At 41.9% G+C, this 21,340-nt stretch overlaps 1 protein-coding gene across 3 annotated transcripts in view; it reads left to right on the plus strand.

The window, feature by feature from the left end:
* SEMA5A (semaphorin 5A) overlaps positions 1 to 21,340 on the plus strand; it is a 565,637-nt gene that overhangs the window by 445,723 nt on the left and 98,574 nt on the right. For all 3 annotated transcript variants that reach the window (XR_009731836.1, XM_061393884.1, XM_061393883.1), the window contains one exon: positions 19,827 to 19,944. Coding sequence is in view for 2 of the 3 variants with exons in the window: in XM_061393884.1 (XP_061249868.1) it covers positions 19,827 to 19,944 (118 nt within the window). In the remaining variant the exon portion in view is untranslated. The remainder of the gene's footprint in view (positions 1 to 19,826; positions 19,945 to 21,340) is intronic.

Raw genomic sequence — 21,340 nt, forward strand, 5'->3', positions numbered from 1 at the left:
AGTCAGTATTCTTACATAGAAAAAGATTCTTATATTTAATGACAATCATGACAATATTGCTTTATAGATGGTTTTAGACAGCACAGTATATAATAAAATTCCTCTTTTGGTATCAGAGTGTTGAGAAACAAATAACATTAGGGCCCTCCCAACTAATAACAATGCTCTTGTGATTGCTGAAAACAAATAGTGATATTGATTAACAACTATCTTTTATGTAACAGCTTTTCCCTAAATGTAACCAATGGCTGCTTGTAGTTTGTTCTGCTTTGTGTTTCCCGCAGTGCTGGCCCAGGGCAGAAATTGTTCTGGCCCAGTTCTTGATAGCTCAGTGGTTGACCGGGAAGGCTGGGGTCTTGCCTGTGGGAGTGTCACAAGTTCAGTGAACCTGAAAGGTCACCAGTCTTCCAGCTCCAGGCCAGGAAGCTCTGGGGATGTGACAGAGGACATCACACAAGAAGTCAGACCCGAGCCAAACACAGGTGTTCCTGCTGCCAGAATGGATGTTAGCGCCTTGCAAAAAGTTTTAGCTGCTCAGTTGTGTCCGACTGTTTGTGACTAATGGACTATAGCCCTCCAGGCTCCTCTGTCCATAGAATTCTTAGGCAAGAATAACGGAGTGAGTTGCCATTTCCTTCTGCAGGGGATTTTCCCAACCCAGGGGTCTAACCCAGGTCTCCTGCGTTGCAGGCAGAGCAGGAGGCAATTCCCCTTTTCTCTGGCGCTCTGTTAGCTCAGCAACGTGTAGATGCCGCTTAGGCAACTAGATCCTGAATCAGGTCAAGCAAGGCAGGCATCATCTGCACGCCTCTCATCTCCTAGGCAACTGCACTTGCAGCTCAGTCATGAATCCACAGGCACCAGCAGCCTCCAGGCACAGCTGCCCAGGAGGAGTTGACAGTCTCCCCTGTTCCTTTCAGGAGAATAAGCCTCTTGTCTGTCTGTAGCAGGCTTCTGGGAGGACAGAATTTTACAGTTCTATCCAGAGCTGAATCTGCCTGCTGTTTTCTTGTCCACTTGCTCAGGGAAAAGCAGTGAGAGATGATATTTATTGTAAACTGATAGACTGTGATCCTCTGTGTACTCACAACAGACTGGGTTAGTTTGTATTTGACCCTTAAATGCTCCATTTGAGGAAAGAAAATCTAAAGATTTCAACCCAAGAGTTTCTCTGAATTTATTCCAAAGTTTTTTTGTCATCTTCCTCTCATAGAAAGACAAGAAATCCTCTCTTAACATTCCCGGGAGAAAAAAAAGAATCAATTTTTAAGGAACTGATAGCTACATGACCAGACTTTTATAAATTATGGAGAAAGATAGTGTGTTTTTTCTAGACAAAAGCAATTTTAATTTTCAAGAAATATGCCTAAAGAAACACGCTGTAGAGGAATAGGATACTAATTGTTAAATATACTATTTTTTAAAAAAATAAATTTATTTATTTTTAACTGAAGGAGAATTGCTTTGCAGTATTGTGTTGGTTATGGCCAAACATCAACATGAATCAGCCATAGTTATACCTATGTCCCCTCACTCTTATTTTTTTCTTTTTTTTAATTTTTATTTTACATTGGACGATAATTTGTTGACAATGTTGTGTTAGTCTTAGGTGTACAACAAAGCAATTCAGCTATACATATATTTATTTTTTTCAAGTATTTTCCTATTTAGGTTATTACAGAATATTGAGCAGAGTTCCCTGTGCTATACAGTTTATCCTTGTTGGTTATCTATTTTAAAGATAGTAGTGTGTATATTGGAGAAGGCAATGGCACCCCACTCCAGTACTCTTGCCTGGAAAATCCCACGGACGGAGAAGCCTGGTGGGCTGCAGTCCATGGGGTCATTAAGAGTCGGACACAACTGAGCGACTTCACTTTCACTTTTCACTTTCATGCATTGGAGAAGGAAATGGCAACCCACTCCAGTGTTCTTGCCTGGAGAATCCCAGGGATGGGGGAGCCTGGTGGGCTGCTGTCTATGGGGTCGCACAGAGACACGACTAAAGCGACTTAGCAGCAGCAGCAGCAGTGTGTATATGTCAGTCCCAAACTCCCAACTTATCCCCTCAACCACCTTTCCCCTTTGGTAACCACAAGTTTGTTTTCTAAGTCTGTGAATCTGTTTCTGTTTTGTAAATAAGTTCACTTGTATAATTTTTGTTGAATTCCACATATAAGCAACACTATGACATTTGTCTTTCTCTGCCTGACATTTCACTTAGTATGGTAATCTCTCCATCCATCTTGTTGTAAATGGCATTTCATTTGTGTTAATGTGAAAGTGAAAGTAAAAGTCGTGCAGTCGTGTCCAGCTGTTTTCGATCCCATGGACCGTAGCCAGCCAGGCTCCTCTGTCCATGGAATTCTCCAGCAGAAATATTGGAGTGGGTAGCCATTTCCTTCTCCAGGGGATCTTCCCAGGAGATCGAACCCAGGTCACCCACATTGCAGGCAGATTCTTTACCATCTGAGCCACCATTTCATTTGTTTTAGTGGTTGAGTGATATCCCATTTTATATATGTCCCACGTGTTCTTTATCTATTTTTCTGTCAATGAACATTTAGATTACGTCTCTGACATTGCTATTGTAAACAGTGCTGCAGTGAGTATGTGCGTGCATATTTTCGAGCCATGATTTTCTCTGGAAATATGCCCAGGAGTGGAATTGCTGGACCATACAGAGCTCCATTTTTAGTTTTAAGGAAGCTCCACACTGCTTTCCACAGTGGCAGCACCAATTTACATTCCCACGAGCAGCTTAGGAGAATTCCCTTTTCTTCATACCTTTTCCAACATTTATTGTTTATAGACTTTTTGATGATGGTATTTCTGACTCGTGTGAGGTGTTATTTTCGTTTTGATTTTTATTTCTCTCATAGTTAGCAGTGTTGAACATTTTTCATGTGCCTTTTGGCCATCTGTGTGTCTTCTTTGGGTAAATATATATTTATGTCTTCTGCCCATTTTTTAACTGGGTTGTTTGTGTTTTCTTTATGTTGAGTTTCATGAGCTATTTGTAAATTTTGGAGATTAATCCTCTGTGGGTTACTTTGTTTGCAAACATTCTCTCCCATTCTGAGGGTTGTCTTTTCATTTTGTTTATGGTTTCCTTGGCTGTGCAAAAGCTTTTGAATTTCATTAGGTCCCATTTGTTTTAATTTTCCTTTTTATTTCCATTTTTGTAGGAGATGGATCAAAAAAGATATTGCTGCAATTTATGTCAGAGTGTTCTGCCTGTGTTTTCCCTCTAAGAATTTTATAGGATAGTCTTCCATTTAGATCTTTAATCTATTTTAAGTTAATTTTTGGGTATGGTATTAGAACAGGTGTCCCCACCTTTTTTGGCACCAGACACCAGTTTGGTGGGAGACGACTTTTCCGCAGATGAGAATGCAGGTGGTGTCAGGGTAATTCAAGCCCACTACATTTATTGTGCGCTTATTTCTATGACTACACCTCAGATCATCAGGTATTAGATCCTGGAGGTTGAGTGCTCCTGTGTTAGACAATGTTCTAATTTCGTTCTTTTACATGTAGCTGTCTGGTTTTCCTAGCACCACTTATTGAAGAGACTGTCTTTTCTCCATTGTATTGTCTTGCCGCCTTTGTTATAGATTAATTGCCCACAGGTGTGTGGGCTCATTTCCGGGCTTTCTGACTTGTTCCATTGATCCATATGTACATTGTTTGTGCCAGTGCCATACTCTTTGGATGACCATAACTTTGTAGTATAGCCTGATGTCAGGGAGCCTGATTCCTGCAGCTCTGATTTTATTCCTCAGTATTGCTTTGCTTATTTAGGGTTTTTTGTGTCTGTACAAATTTTTAAATATTTTGTTCTAGGCCTATAACAAATGCCATTGGTAATTTGATAGGGACTGCTTCCCAGGTGGTCCTAGTGGTGGAGAACCAGCCTGCCAGTGCAGGAGACACAGGAGACAATTTGATAGGGACTGCTTCCCAGGTGGTCCTAGTGGTGGAGAACCAGCCTGCCAGTGCAGGAGACACAGGAGACAGGGGTTCAGTCCCTGGGTGGAGAAGATCCCCCAGAGGAGGACATGGCAATCTGCTCCAGTATCCTTGCCGGGAGAATCCCATGGACAGAGGAGCCTGGGCAGCTATAGCCCATAGGGACAAAGAGACGTACAAGACTGCAGTGACTTAGCACACGTTGAGTCTGTAGATTGCCTTGGGTAGTATAGTCATTTTGACAATATTGACTCTTCCAATCTAAGAGCATGGTATATCTTTCCATCTGTTTGTGTTATGTTTGATTTCTTTCATCTTGTCTTATGGCTTTTGGAGTACGGGTTTTTGCCTCCTTTGGTAGGTTTATTCCTAGGCTAGGTCTTTTATCCTTTTTGCTGTGAAGGTAAATGAGATTGTTTCTTTAATTTCTCTTTCTGATCTTTTATTGCAGGATACAAACTTAATACACAGAAATCTATTGCATTTTTCTTTACACTAACAATATTAATTATGCTTTTTATAATAGAATAAGTAATTTTGTTATCAGAAAATCAATTTTATGAGTAAATTTTGAAGTGTTTAAGAAGAGAAATTGAGCTTAACTAAATTACCTCCTTCAGAATCATACTCACATTGTTCATTTTGTTAATATCTGTTTTTCAGAGGCAAGGCAGTTTGATATCTGATGCAATGCTTAGAAATTATAACACCTGATACGGTTTTCCAAGATTCTTCTATGTCTGCCACTATGCTGGATCTTATCCCCACTTTCCTTAATCACAGCACCCTGACAGTAAAGTCAAACAGCATCTCCAATTTTCAGATAAAGAAATGGTAGCTGGGATTTCTGGTGCCCTGCCCGAGGTCACATAGCTCTTGCATTCGAAACCCAGGTTCGGAGCTGAACTCTCTTGCCCCCAAGGCCCAGACTTTATTTTTGGTTCTCTCTGCTCCTCCTGGTACAAAGAATATGTCATACTCAGTCATCCGATTTCAGCAGGGATGGACCATTTGATGGCATTTTCCATGGAGTTGCTGAGAGCTAGAATTAGTACCAGGACAGGCTGAACTCAGTCTATTGACAAGTACCCCCAGCTTCCTCCCATTAGTCCTTTCTTTATTATGACTGCCACCAGGCTGGGTTAAGGAGACCAAAAGGAGGTTTTATACTGCTGGGCTACTGTAAAATGAGTCTTTATCCTCCAGCTGTTCTAGAGGTGACCCTGGACCCAGGAGAGGCCAAAATAATGTGCACGCCTGTGCCATCCATGCTGTGCACACATTGTAACTTGGGGCCGACGGCATGATGTTTTTAACTTCCCATAACTGTTTTCCTCAGAACGTTATTTTGAAAGAACAATATCTTAAAAATATATTTTGGTCAAGTTTGACCTCAAAAAAATGAGCAGAAAGATCTTGTTTTAATTTTAGTCTTTTTTTTTTTTTTCTGCACAACCCATTTAAGAAATAGCATGGAAAAATAATGCAAATAATAAAGCAGCTGATCAGAATGGGGGATGACTTCTGAGGATGTAGAGTGGGAGAGAAAGGTTACTTTTCCTGTGTGCCCTTCATACTCCAAGACTTATTTACCACACACATGTGTTAGTTTCATGAAATGAATCATATTTGCTGAATTCTAAGGAACATGTGTGTTTAGGAAGAGCTGGATGTGGGTACAGCCTGTGAAGGGCTTCCCTGGTGGTGCTAGTGGTAAACAATCTGCCTGCCAGTGCAGGAAACTTAACAGACGAGGGTTCAACTTGTGAGTCAGGAAGACCCCCTAGAGGAGGGTAAGGCAACTCACTCCAGTGTTCTTGCCTGGAGAATCTCACGGACAGAGGAGCCTGGTGGGCTATGGCCCGCTGGGTCTCAAAGAGTCAGACAGGACTGAAGCAACTTAGCATATATGCACAGCCTGTGAAATGGAGTGTAGGTAAGCTGATGTCATCCTCACATGAGGCTGGTGCACGGTCAGGGGCTCCCAGCATGAAAGTGGTTCAAGGTCTTCATAGGGATGCACAGGATGAAGCAGCCAAGAATAGCCATTAACTTAATTCCTGCTGATACAAATACCAAGGTAAAGTCATAACCAGCCACTTGCAAAAGAAGAGACTGGCCAAGGATTGATAGTGTTCTCATCTCCCTGCTTTAGGAAGAAAGGAATGACCACAGGACTCAGACTATAACCATCACATCCAGGAATCAAGCTGTTATCCCCTGCCTCCCACCTCCAAGGAAATTGTGTGACCTTCCAGTTAATTCAGCTGAATGAAACTCCCCAGGTCTAAAGAAAAGAAACCCTGGGGAAGTGGAGTGGTAGGGCTTTTGACTTAGACTTTAAAGTCATTTTAAGGTTGTGCATTAATTAGATCAGTGGGTTGGCACATGTCCTCTGTAAAGAACTGGATAGAAGATGCTTCAGGCTTCCCAGGCTGTAGGGTCTCTGTTGCCACTTCTCTACTCCATCCTTGCAGCATGGAAGCAGCCTCAGATCATAATGAGTGGGTGTGGTTGTATGTCAGCAAGGCACACAGATTCATCAGGCAGAGAAACAATTTACTTTTAGAGTCAGATTTACATAGTTCAGTATTTACATAGACAATGAAAGTAAGAACAGAAAATGTATCAGCTACCCAAGTTCCTTGGGCTTCCCTGGTGTCTCAGCAGGTAAAAAAACCACCTGCCAATGCAGGAGACATAGGAGATGTGGGTTTGATCCCTGAGTCAGGAAGATTCTCTGAAATAAAGGAAATGGCAACCCACTCTAGTATTCTTGCCTGGGAAATCCCATGGACAGAGGAGCCTGGTTATCTAAAGCTCATGGAGTCACAGAGTCGGACACGACTTAATAACTGAGCTGCCAGGCAACAGCAATCCAGGGCCCTTATCCCACAGATGACACCAAAACAAAACAACCCAGGGTCCTTATCTCACAGCTGATAACCCACAGAAGAACTTGGGCCCCACATGGCTGAGGAACTGGGTACGTGCTACAGTTTTATGCCTCCAACTGTACTCTAGTAGGGGTGAGAGTAGGGGGCAGAAACCCTTATGCCTCATTAGAACTCGGGAGGCAATGAGAAACTATCTCATGAAACCCTGCCTGGAGCACAGCGAGGTGGAAGGAAATCAGCTTTGTAGCAGGCGCTCATAATCCTCGCATGTGCGTGATTGGAGCGTCCCGGGGCACTCCACCTAAGCTTAGGTCAGCTGTGGTTAAGCTTTGCCTGACATGGAGATGTGACAGTCACCAGGATACTGGGGCCAAGAATCTGCCTCCCCTGTGTTTCAGTGAGACTTCAGGGAGTAGGCTGGATTAGGACCACGGGCTGTCATTTGCTGATTCCTGACTTAGATTATTGTCGTATATGCCTTTCGAATGAGCCAACGTGCCTTGCATCATTATATACACTAACATTTAAAATTGGGTGTTAAATTACATCCATTAAGTATTAAATTACATAATTTAACTCTAAACCCAGTTAATATTTTCTACTCTTCAGACACTCATCAAGTTTTTATTTTTTATTTGACACCCACCACAATTATGAGCTAAGATAAACCTATTAGGCTGTAGAGTCAACATTTCACAGATGAGGAATTGGATCGGAATCAGAGAGAGATTGTATAAAGACTCATCAGTCACAGAACAGAAACTGGAATTCTGAGTATGGGCTGCCAGGGGAGGCTTCCTTCTGCCCTTGAGAACATGAACTCCAAAGGCTGGCACTGTCTTTCTAGGCTCCCTGTAGCCTTCAGCATGTGCCTGGCCAGAGACAGGCTCAGTAAATACTTACCAAATTAACAAATGGATACTCTGCCTCTCTCCTTTCTACTACTTTTCTTCATGACCTTAAAAAGAAAAAAAAAAAAAACCCTCAATTCTTGAGAAACTGTAAAGCTTTCTTTAAAGAAAAGTATGCATGCATGAGTGATAAGCTGCTTCAGTTGTGTCTGACTCTGAGCCACGCTATGGACTGTAGTCCAGCAGCCTCTGCTATCCATGGGATTCTCCTGACCCATGGGATCAAATCCACGTCTTACATCTCCTGCATTGTTAGACAGGTTCTTTACCACTAGCACCACCTGGAAAGTCCACAGAAAAGTGTAGCAGCAATGTAAAACATTACCCAAAGGACTGGAAGCCCTTAGTCCTTAGGTATTTGTTTTATTTTTGCCTTGTTATAAAAAAACTATTTGGAGAGAGAAGAAAAGCTGAGAACTGGAAGAACCCCAGCCTATATATAACATAAGAGACATCTCTTTTAAATTTTGCTTATACAACTGGAGGGAAAGAGGAAACCATTAAGAAAAAACTTTAACTCCCTTTTTAAATGGATGTCTAGTTATTCCATTCAAATAACTACATTTCAAATTCTAGTTAGCCTGTAATTAAAAAAACATTAACACCTCATGAAGACAATTAATATCAAAATTAAGTTACTGCAGGATGTATATTATTTGAAAGAACAAAGTTTTAAGAGGTGGAGTTAATAATTGGCACCTTTATTAATGAAATATTCTCTAAAAAAATCATTTGCCTGATGAGACAAGCACAGTAAATAGAGAGAAATTGCAGAATCCCCAAAAAGTCCCCCAGTAAGACAAACTTAACCACTCAGTTATGAATCATATAAACATCAAAAGGATGTTTTGACAAGTACCCATTTTACAAAATAAATATTCTCCCTTTATTTTATTTTTTTAAATTTAAATTTATTTTAATTGGAGGCTAATTACTTTACAATATTGTATTAGTTTTGCAATACATCAACATGAATCCTCCATGGGTGTACACGTGCTCCCCATCCTGAACCCCCCTCCCACCTCCCTCCCCGTACCATCCCTCTGGGTCATCCCAGTGCACCAGCCCCAAGCATCCTGTATCCTGCATCGAACCTGGACTGGCGATTCATTTCTTATATGATATACGTGTTTCAATGCCATTCTCCCAAATCATCCCACCCTCTCCCTCTCCCACAGAGTCCAAAAGACTGTTCTATACATCTGTGTCTCTTTTGCTGTCTCAAAAAACTTGCTGCTGTTCAGTTGCTAAGTCGTGTCCAACTCTTTGGGACCCCATGGACTGAAGCACGCCAGGCTTCCCTGTCCTTCAGTCTCCTGGAGTTTGCTCAAGCTCATGTCCATCAAGTTGGTGATGCCACTCAACCATCTCGTCCTCTGTCATCCCCTTCTCCTCATGCCTTCCATCTTTCCCAGCATCAGAGTCTTTTCCAATGAGTCGGCTCTTTGCATCAGGTGGCTAAAGGATTGGAGCTTCAGCTTCCGCATCAGTGCTTCCAATGAATATTCAGGACTGATTTCCTTTAGGATGGACTGGTTTGATCTCCCTCCTGTCCAAGAGACTCTCAAGAGTCTTCTAAATCTCAGTGTCTTGAGCTTTTATTGGCACTGGCTTTGGTGTAGCCTCTACAGACTGTGGGATTTCCTTAGTTAATTCACTCATAGTATATTTATTGAACCTCGAGGGTACCAACCACCAAGCTAGGTTCTGTGTATATGATAACAGATGACACATCCTTACCCTGTCTTCCTGGGCTCAGAATCTAATAAGAAATTCTGACATAAATAAAATCTCCCAAATATCTCTTCTGGACTCAAACCAGAGGACCTTGGACTTACTTTAGACTTCATCCCAAAATTGATTTATCATTAAAGTCTGATCCTAGACTCCACTACGACCTAATCTCCAAGCCTGCTGTTCCTTTCCAGTTATTTTTTAAGCTATGTCTGAATCACAACCAGTGCTCTAATCTTAAATTTCCAATAATAAGGGAATTAATTACCAAGTTATGTATACTGACTTGGTGGAGTATTCCCTCAGTGGATTATTCTTAAATCATTAAATGGTAACTGTGAAGACATGTATATGATACGATCTTAACTGAAAAAAATAAGCTGACATTATGTGTTTGCCGTCATTAACACTGTTTAGAAAATAGAACGAAAAGTATATATGTCCACATGATATTTACAACTGTAAAATACATGCCAACATGCTGATTACAACCCTGTAAGAGTGGGTTGGAGGTGGGCCTGAACTGGAACACAGTGTCTTCCGGCAGAGTCATTAAGTCACACACCCAAGGCAGGGTGGATAAGGAACAGACAAAGCATGCATAGAACATGAACATGGATGAATTAAACCAGTAAATTAAGAAATATGTCATACTACTCTTCAGTAGTATTCAGAGGAAATGGGGTTTATGTGAAGAAGGACGCTTACAATTTGGGAGGAATTCTCTATTCTAAAAGGAATTCTCTGTTCTAAGGAAAAGAATGTCAAATACTAACAAAAAAAAATTCTCGAGTTAATCACAGAATCTTAGAAGGTCTCATGAAGTGAGGGAGTTCAGTGTGCAGTAGGATCATGGTACATCCACCTTTGACAATGATGTAGACATATATTTGATCCAGGTAGAAAATGAAAGCAAAGAAAACATATGAGTGTCATCTTGCAGAGATGCTATGGGCTGCCCCCACAACCTTAGAATTATGAGTACACTTTTTTCCTTCTCTTCTTTTGCCAAATGTGTTAAAGTAATCATATTGTCATTACAATGGAGAATAAGTTTCTAAGAACAAGAAACTGCAAAGAATTTTCCACAAGTCAAATCCGCTAGTACAAGTTCTTAGCTTTCCTTAGTCACCCAATAGTTTTGGGGTTTCACTCTCTGGTTGGTTTCCTAAATGAGTATGTTACTGTCTTATAAGTGGCAGTCTGGGTTCCAAATAGTCATCTTGGATAGAGTTTTAAAATCAGTGTAATTACCAACCCTTTGTACCTCATTCGTATTGAGAGGCACAACTAAAGGATTCACACTGCAAGGTTTCATTATTTACTGTCCACTCCACTGGCCTCCTGTTTTTGAGCTTGCAGATTGAAAGCTATGTAACGAACTCTATTCCACCACTCCTTCAAACTGGGGTGCTGGAGAAGACTTCTGAAAGTCCCTTGGACAGCAGGGAGATCAAACCAGTCAATTTTAAGGGAAATCAACCCTGAATATTCATTGGAAGGACTGATGCTGAAGCTGAAGCTCCAGTATTTTGGTGTGAACAGCCGACTCATTGGAAAAGTCCCTGATGCTAGAAAAGATTGAGGGCAGAAGGAGAAGAGGGCATCAGAGGATGAGAAGGCTGGATGGCATCACTGATGTAATGGGCATGAACTTGGGCAAACTTCGGGAGAGGGTGAGGGACAGGGAGGCCAGGCGTGCTGCAGTCTATGGGGTCGCAAAGAGTCAGACATGACTGGGTGACTGAACAACAACAGTGCTCTATGGGTAAGTTTGGGCTGCAGCAAGCTTATAGGCAACACCGGATTTTTGCATCTGAGTTATTCTCAGCAGAAACACCTTGGCTTTTATTCCCTGAGTCCCCGTAAGATTGTATTTGCAGCCTGGTCCAATGAATTAGTGATTCTTAAGGAAGTCATCATCCCTCTGTCAGCACAAAGCAGCTCCCATATGGAAAGACCGTGAGCTCTGGATGCAGGTGGATCTGGATAAGACTTTAGCTTGATGTGTGATTGTGAGCAAGTGACTCAGTGTGTTAAGTGTTAGTCGCTGAGTCATGTCTGACTCTTGGGACCCCATGGACTGTAGCCCACCAGCCTCCTCTGTCCATGGCATTCTCCAGGCAAGAATACAGGAATGGAATTCTGTTCCCTTCTCTCGGGGATCTCCCCGATCCAAGGATCGAACTCAGGTCTTCTGCATTGCAGGCAGATTCTTTACCATCTTAGCCACCAGGAAAATGAAAAGACAGAGACCATATAATGGGTCTGACAAATAAAAAGAATTCAGTATGAGATGCTCCTCTCCTTTCCTGCCTGAGTATTATATTCAGTTCACCTAGGTCCTGAGGAGCCAGGGCTGCTGTTATACACGTGTTTTGCCTTCTTTGTCCAGATAAGCTTCACTTGCCTCTGGACCAAACAGAGGGCACACTGAGCTGTCAGAAATTTGTTCTTGCACCTTTAAACAACTTCACATTGTCTGAGATGTAGGGGACCCATCAGGCTAGATTCTGCTCCTTGCATTCAGTTATTTACCTAGCTCTAGTCTGTTTGAGCAAAGGGATTTTCTACCACGACCACACTCTGTTTGTAGGTGAGTGATGTCAGCATGGTCCCATCTAATAGGCAGGTGCATCTGCCAGTGGAAATTCAGTAATCCCCTGTTTCAGGTGAGTGGGTACCTGTCGTTACAAGAGGGGCTGAGGTTCAGACACCAATGGAGGCTGACCGGTGCCAGGTGTGAGGAAGGTCAAGTGCTTATCTTTGGTGCTGTCACCAGGCCCTTCCCAGTGGTTGGGGAGGGTAACAGAGAATCCAGAGGCAACATGGGCACCATACTTGCCTCCACTATTCTGCTGAGATGGGTGGATGTCCTTCCTGGGATGGACTGTGCTAACACCTTGGCTCAAGCCTCATTCACTCAGTCATGGGCAAACTATTGAGTGAATTGTAAGAAGCCAACATAATATTTTCCTCCCCAGTCTGGACTTACTTTCCTGTAGGGTTTTGTGTAAAAATTAAAATATGTGACTTGACACTTACATTCTTCAGGTGCTACTGTTGACCCTTTGACCCCTCCTGTGTCCTCTGATTCTGCCCACTAAACCCTCATGCACAGAAGGATTTCTCTTGATTAAACATGAGGGGGGCAAAAAGTAATTGTGTCTGCATTGTTTTCCTTGATTGGCCAGGCAGAAGAGGGGATTGGAACCTGTAGCTACCTCTTTTGTACAGAGTAGAGAGGATAGGATACCAAAGTGTAGACTTTTCCCTGAAAGAAGACTCCAGTGATGCTCTTCTTTTTCTCCTGGCGCAGGACGCAGCATTTTCCGGTCACTTGGAAATTCCTTCAACAGCCCTGAGCTGGGAAGGGCCCATGTTTGCCCTCTGGGCCCCTTTTGTCCCTAAGTACAAAACTGGATAGCCCGCCTTCCCTGGAGAGCTTCACTTTCAAAGGGCAGAATGACCTTTCCAGAAAATCATTGTGTTTGGACAAGAGAAAAGTCCCCAATGACTGAGGTCCACCCAGAGGCCAAGATAAACAGCTCAGTAATCTATGTGGGAAAACTGGATAAGACGGGACTCTCTGTATCACATCAGAAACCAAAATTGATCACAACTGCTCAATTTCCAGGAAGCATTTTTGCTTTGCTTATTTCAGACCCCCCACTTTTTTCACTATTTGTTTAAACTATTAATTTTCCCATAATGCCTCACTGCAAAATTTATATCAGTCTAGCTCAGTTTTAAAACAAAATTTTCAGGAAAACCTGAGTGTTCTATCTCCCTACTAAGATTTTAACTAAAAACCATTTGCTTACTATTTCCAGCAGTGCAAATCAGTTATTTTGAACTTGATGATAAAAGCAAATTGAAATGTGAAAAATCCTCATTTTATTTAATCAATGTAATTTAATGATAAGCCAATAGTGAATAGTTTTTAATATATTGAATGTTAGTGACTAATTGATATTCTAGTTCATTAACTTTCTCTACAAATCATAGCCTTCAAAATGCTGTGCATCATGAGTGTGGACACATATTTTTATTGATAATTATGTCTTCTGTTTACTTGGCATGTGTCCTAACTTTAAAAAAAATGCTGTTTCCAATGTACTTGTATCTCAGTTCTTCTTGGGAATTACAAATTAATCTCCTAGTAGATGTCATATACATCCAATACACCACAGACAAATTCCTCATGCTTAAGCAAAGCACTGTTTTAATTGCATCACTACACTTCTCTGGAACCTTGAGGAAACTTCAGCCCATCCAAGGTGCTTGGCTTACCTCCCTGATCATGCCATGGGCATGTGACTCCATGTTGTCCTTCCCAGGGCCATAATGACCAGGGATGTTCTTCTTACTCAGCTAATCCCCAGCTTCATTCAAAGGCCAACTTCCTGGAACTCATCTGGGCCACAGCTCTCTCTGACTCCAGTAGCTCCGGTTGTCTGGACGTCTTAGTTAACAGTCATCAACTCTGGTGTCAAGCAACGATCATGACCATGGTCTTCCTCCTTCACTGGGCTGCAAGTTCATTCCTGGTTCTTGTGCCTTCAAACCACGGCACTGTGCAAGCATATGCAGGTAGTTAAAAAGTCATTATAAATCGACCCAAATGTGTAGCTGAAATACCTAAAGGAACACATCCTGGTGTGACACATGCCCTTATTAAATAAAGACCCCAAGGTATTCACAGAGTTAGTATTTTTGGAATACAATGTTTTCAGATGCTCTCAAAAATCAACCGCATATATTAATTTGTAATTATGTTTAGAGGTTAAGGATGAAGGGGCTTCCCAGGTGGCACCAGTGGTAAAGAATCCGCCTGCCAGTGCAAGAGAACAAGAGACACGATTTCAATCCCTAGGTTAGGAAGATCCCCTGGAGTAGGCAATGGCAACCCACTCCACTATTCTTGCCTAGAAAATTCTATGGACAGAGGAGTCTGCCAGGCTATGTAGTTCATGGGGTTGCAAAGAGTTGGACACAACTGAGGATGCATGCATGCATTAAGTAGAACAGCTATGTACATCACATCTCAAAATACTTTGTTCTGTTTGGTTGCTTTTTTTTTCTTAACTACATGATGTATTTAATCCTCAGAACAACCCAGTGAGGTGAGCATTATCATTCCAGTTTTATAGAAGAGGAAACAGGGGGAAAACAATATGCTCCAATTAGATTTACCAGTTGAGGAGTTTGCGGATGTCTTAGAATGCATTTTTCAGAAAGTGAAAGTGTTAGTTGCTCAGTTGTGTCCATCTCTTTAGGACCTAATAGATTTTAAATCACCAGGCTCCTCTGTCCATGGGATTCTCCAGGCAAGTGTTGGAGTGGGTATCATTTCCTCCTCTAGGGGGTCTTCCCAACCTGGGGATCCAACCTGGGCCTCCTGCATTGAAGGCAGTTTCTTTACCATCTGAGCCAGGAGGGAAGCCCTTCTTCAAAAGGGTTACTGTCTCATTGGAATGTCTCCATCTTATTTTTAGTAGTGTAATGCTTTTAATGCAGCTCAAAGTAAAAACAGATTCTGAAGTATATGGTGACTTAGTGATTAAGAATAAGGCACCTGAGATTGTCTTAGAAATTAAGGCACTATCATTCATGAACAGATAAATTATTCTCTCTCTCACTATCATCCTCATGATAATACAAATAAATAGCGATATTTGACATGTGATTGATTCTTGCATAGAATTTGGGAAACACCTTAAAAGATGCATGCAGCATTTACAAGGAAACCTAAGTCCTTGGGGAGGGAGGCTGGAGCGCTCAGCAGATTCTACACACCAAGCTTCTTCCAAAACCCCGCATCCGTTTACTGGGTGTTCCTTTAGACCCTCAAGCTCTCTCCCAGCTGGTTTTGCTGCCTCATTCTGATCTCCCTGCTAAAATGTTCTATTTTCCCTGAAAAGTATCATGTCGATCACTCTAGTCATCTTATTGGCCCCATCTTAAATGCCTCTCTCTGCATACTTCCTCATCCCCTTTTCATTTTTTTTTTTTTTTTTTTTACTTTGCAACTGGCTGTTGTTGTAGTTGTTTCAAGTTTATTTCCTTCACTAAGAAGTGAGTTCTTTGGTACACTGACTGTCTCTTTTGTTTGCCTGGTACACCCATCACTTTCAAGGTCAGTTCACAGCAGGTGCTAAGCATGTGATGAAGAAATGAATGATGGGAACACTTCTGATGTTCCATGTTTCATGAATAAATTTTGTTGATACAGCAAAAATTCCTAATATCAAAAATAAGTTGACATAATGGCAGTTAGTGTGATGGAAACAAGCCAGATGAAGTCATCGATACTTAATCTAATACACAAGAGGATGATATTCAGTATTTAGCACCAGCTTTCCAGATATACAGTAGAAAGATTTTGATGAATATGCCTTTTTTTTCTATTACTTAACAAATAGCATAATTGTAAACTTTAAAAAGTAAAGGAAGAGTTTATATAAATTTTAGATAAATTTCCTGTAAAAAGGAAAGTAGTTTATCCTTCTAGAATTAAGGCCTACCTCTAAAAATATAAATTTGCTCTAAAATACGCTTTTCAATAAATGTGTTTTCAAATTAAATCTTGGATTCTGACCAACATTTTTTTCTGAATTCATATACTTTCAGATGCCAGAGCAATAAGTCAGCTGAAAATAATCTAAAGTTCTTAACAAAATAAGAGAAAAAAATATTATTGAAAAGATTCATCACAGAAAGAAACACATTTTCATGGCGGAATAAAGAAAAGCCACTTCCACAATGGCTGCATTGGTAGGGAGTCTGTGATTTCGACACGACCTCCTTCAGAGACCCACCTTCCAAAAATAAGAAGTCATTACTAGTTTTCCTTAAGGTGTTATTTAGAATATTGGTAGAGATCATTAGACTGTTCCTTGTGGTATGAAATACTTACTGTGAGGAAAACATGTTTATATATAAATGGTATTTTTAATGAATGGGCTCTTATGATTATAGAGAAGTTTTAGTGTTTTAAGTGTCATTTTAAGAAACTGCAAAACCATCAGTGGTATCAGAAGAAAGTGATGTTACTATAAGCTGCTTTTCGTATAAAGCAGCTTAACTATTCCTTGTAACCCTGTGGCATTGCTTCAGTTCTACCGGCAACTTTGCAAGGGGAAGTCTCAGGCAAAATTAGGGGCTTGGTGAAATTTCCTTCTTTTTGGAAGGTGAAGTTTGTCTCATGGTCATGTTGCTTTAATTAAAAAAAAAAAAAAGCATGAAATCAAATCCAGGCTTCTCGAATAATTCTCGAAGCCCTTTTTTCCCACCGATGGGAAAACAGAATCAAACACGTAGTAGATCCCGCCATGTGATGTACGCTGAGCATCCGGCAGGGATGTTTCAGTAGGAGTAGGGGCTGGGCCTGCCTGACCCAGTCAGCACACTGGGATCAGAGAAGGTGAAACTTAAGAACAAGATGGCAAGCAGCCAACCAGGCTTTCCCAAGTAAGGTACCTCTTAAGCTGCAGGCAGTCAAATAACTTTCTTGCCTTGCTTCTCAACTCAAAGTGTTGGTTGTTCAGTTGTGTCCTACTCTTTGCAACCCCATGGACTGTAACCTGCCAGGGTCCTCTGTCCATGGAATTCTCCCATCAAGAAGACTGGAGTGGGCAGCCATTCCCTTCTCCAGGGGATCTTTCTGACCCAGGGAGCAAAACCAGGTCTCCAGCCTTGTAGGCAGATTCTTTTCCTCTGAGCCACCAGGGAATCTTCCCTATAAAAACTGCTTCTTAGCTCCTTTGCTCAAAGAAACTCTTGAATGGTTTAATTTTGTTGCTGCTGTTGTTCAGTCACTCAGTTGTGTCCTGCTGTTTGTAACCCATGGACTGTAGCCCGCCAGGCTCCTCTGTGCATGGAATTTCCCAGGCAAGAATACTTGAATGGGTTGCCATTTCCTATTCTAGGGAATCTTCCCAACCCAGAGATTGAACCTGTGTCTCCTCCACAGGCAGGCATGTTGTTTACCACTGAGCCACCAGGGAAGTCCCCCGAAAAGTTTAAAAGGCCTCAGTTTATCTTTTAACAGCTACAGGGCACTTATCAAAAAGCCCCAGTGAGGTTATGGGGAAGGTAACTGTTTGACACTCCTTTCCACCCCAGCCTGCTCCTGCAGTGAGAACCACCAGTTTTAACCCTTTGAACTTTGTCTGGTTAATAAGCAGTAATTACATAGTAACTTAACCAGCCATATTTTCCTCTATTGCTTGATTTATTGCCTTTGGATTATCATCCCCAACTGTGGAACTTGGACTTCTCCTTTTGTCTTTGTCTCCATTCTATTCTTTGATTATTCTTTTCCCTTTTAAAATGAGACTAAGTGGAGTAGCTAATGGGGGTAGTGTATTTAAAGCTTTTATGAGGTTTAAATGAGGAGATAGAGGTCAAGTTTCTAGAACAGCACTCTATTCAAGGTTAGCATATTTGATTTGTTAATAAGGGGTTTTTAATATCATTAATATTAATGACATTATTATTTAGACTACCTCCCTGGCCCCATGTTTGATGATTAAGTAAGAATTTGTAGTCCTGCTCTCAGCAAACTGGTAGCTCGATAGCATCTTCAGTCTCTTATTGTTGTTGTTGCTCAGTTGCTATGTTGTGCTCAACTCTTTGAGACGCCATGGACTGCAGCCTGCTGGACTTCCCTGTCCTTCACCATCTCCTGGAGCTTGCTCAAACTCATGTCCATTGAGTCAGTGATGTCATCTAACCATCTCATCCTCTGTCGTCCCCTTCTCTTCCCGCCTTCAATCTGTCCCAGATTCAGGGTCTTTTCACATCAGGTGGCCGAAGTGTTGGAGGTGGCCATAGTCTCTTGTGAGCTCTGTCCTAACTTGGTAGACCTTGTCACTCCCAGGCTGTATTCGCTGCCTTTGCTCACTACCGTGTCCTTCGTCCCTGACCTCCTGGCTCTTAAGAGAAAGTGTCCAATGGGCTGCTTGTCTGTGGGAGCATTTTCTATACCATTCTGGCCCTCTCACTGTCCTCTGTCTGCTTCCTCCCTCCCCACATCTCCTGGATTTTTTAACTTTTATTTTGGGCCACACCCCATGGCTTATAGGATCTTAGTTCCCCTGCCAGGACCAAATCTGTGCCTCCTGTTCTGGAAGCACAGAACCCTAACCACTGGGCTTCCAGGGAATTCCCAGCCTTCTATGGTATCTGTTGCTGTTGTTGTTGGCCAGAAATCTTTATCTAATCATCCCTATTTTGTATATGAACTCTTTCACTGAGACAGAGTTAGAATAAAGTATCTACTGTCTACAGTATTTATGATACAGTATATTGAATATTATAGACAGGGCTATACTAAACCACTATTAAATGGAAAATTTTAATACATTTTTAAAGTCTGCTACTCAAAAGGAAGACTTATTTATTTTATTATATTTGAACCAGTCGTGTTACAGGTTTGGGTGTGTATTTGTTTGTCCTTGGGCAAATTTTAGAAATTTTCAGTGTCTCTTTTTTCTTATCAGTAACAACCTTCCTCATTAGAAGTCTTCCCTGGTGGCTCAGAGGTTAAAGCATCTGCCTGCAATGTGGGAGACCTGGGTTCAATCCCTGGGTCGGGAAGATCCCCTGGAGAAGGAAATGGCAACCCACTCCAGTATTCTTGCCTGGAGAATCCCATGGATGGAGGAGCCTGGTAGGCTGCAGTCCATGGGGTCGCAAAGAGTCAGACAGGACTGAGCGACTTCACTTTCACTTCCTCATTAGAGTTGTTTAAATGGTTAAATTATGTAATAATCTTATAGATCACAGTCTGTTTAACCAATAATATCTGTCATTAAGTGGGTGAGGATGACGTAGTGATGATGGTGGTGGTAGTGATAATGATTATGATGATAAATAAAGCAAAAATATTAATACCTTCCTATAAAAGCTGTTAGTGTATCAATGATGCAATAATTTTACTTATCACAAATAATGCCTATTATTCATGGGATGATGTTGGTTGTGGTGGCGGTGGAGGTGGTAACTAGTATTCTTGAGCAAAAGTCTGACTTTAGATCATTCATAACACCTAAAGTCACCATGTTAGCACCGATAGTCATTTTCTATATCTTAGAAAAAAATAGACATTTCAACTAAAATTAATTTGTTTAATTTTAATTAGATACTTACTGGTGTATGCAGTTAGCTATGTTCTCTAACGTGCAGACGGAAGCTTTTGTTTCACATAACTAGCTCCTACATCAAGTCCTAAGGGTTAACTCTTAGCTTACCTCTTTTGTTCTAGATTAACCTGCCTTTCTGATGACCCTTTGGTGTGTGTTTTCAGTGCCTGCATTGGGGCCCAGGACCCGTACTGTGGCTGGGACCTGGTGATGAAGAAATGCACGAGCCTGGAGGAGAGCCTGAGCATGACGCAGTGGGAGCAGAGCATCGCGACCTGTCCTGTGAGTGTCCGGGTCCCCAGCTCTGGAAGCACCGTCCCTGGGACCCCAGCGGTCCTAGCCCACGGTCCTAACCCACCCTTCTGTGGCATACATTCCTTTTCCTATGAGAACCTTCCTCATAAATCTGGTCTGTGCTTTCTTAACTCATTCAGCTCTTCCTGCACCAAGCCACACAGGATGCTGCCATGACTTGCTGTCCACTTTGAAAAGAAATATCTTAAGAGAAGTGGCTTTGCTGGTGGCTCAAGGATCTGCCTGCCAGCACTATTTACAATAGCTAGGACATGGAAGCAACCTAGATGTCCATCAACAGATGAATGGATAAAGAAGCTGTGGTACACATATATCATGGAATATTACTCAGCCATAAAAAGGAATGCATTTGAGTCAGTTCTAATGAGGTGAATGAACCTAGAGCCTATTATACAGAGTAAAGCAAGTGAAGCAAGCAAAAAGAGAAAAACAATTATCATATATTAACACATACCTAAGAAATCTAGAGGACTTCCCTGTAGCTCAAACGGTTAAGAATCTGTCTGCAATGCAAGAGACCCGGGTTCAATCTCTGCATTGGGAAGACCTTCTAGAGAAGGGAATGGCAATCCTCTCCAGTATTCTTGCCTGGTGAATCCCATAGACAGAGGAGCCTGGTGGGCTACAGTCCGTGGGGCATAAAAAGTCAGACACGACTGAGTGAATAACACTACTATTATGGAATCTAAAAGATGGTTCTGATGAACCTGTTTGCAGGGAAGCAGTGGAAATGCAGTCCTAGGGAACAGACTTGTGGACACAGTCAGGGGAAGGAGAGGGTGGGGCGAGCTGACAGAGTAGCATGGAAACATATACATTTCCATATGGAAAATCCTTAGCCAGTGGGAATTTGCTGTACGACCCAGGGAGCCCAAACTCGGTTCTCTGTGACAACCTAGAGGGGTGGGATGGGCTGGAAAGTGGGAGGGAGGTTCAAGAGGGAGGGGACATCTGTATACCTGTGGCTGATTCATGGGGATGTGTGGCAAAAACCAACACAACATTGTAAAGCAATTATCCTCCAATTAAATATACCTAAATTTCAGGGGAAAAAAAGAGAAAATAATCCACCTGCTAATGCAGGAGACATAGGAGATGAGAGTTTGATCCCTGGGTCAGGAAGAATCCCTGGAGCAGGAGAAGGCAACCACTCCAGTATTCTTGCCTGGAAAATTCCACAAACAGGGGAGACTCGCAGGCTACAGTCCATGGGATTGCAAAGAGCTGGACATGACTGAACACACACACACACACACACACACACACACACACACGTATGATCTTAAGAGAAAATAGTGCTGGTTTGCAAGTGGGATCTAACATCTCTGTTAATTCTTGGATTTTTTTGTCTCCAGAGTTTGGT

Source organism: Bos javanicus, chromosome 20 (genome assembly GCF_032452875.1).
Source record: "Bos javanicus breed banteng chromosome 20, ARS-OSU_banteng_1.0, whole genome shotgun sequence".
Classification (NCBI taxonomy): Eukaryota; Metazoa; Chordata; class Mammalia; order Artiodactyla; family Bovidae; genus Bos; species Bos javanicus.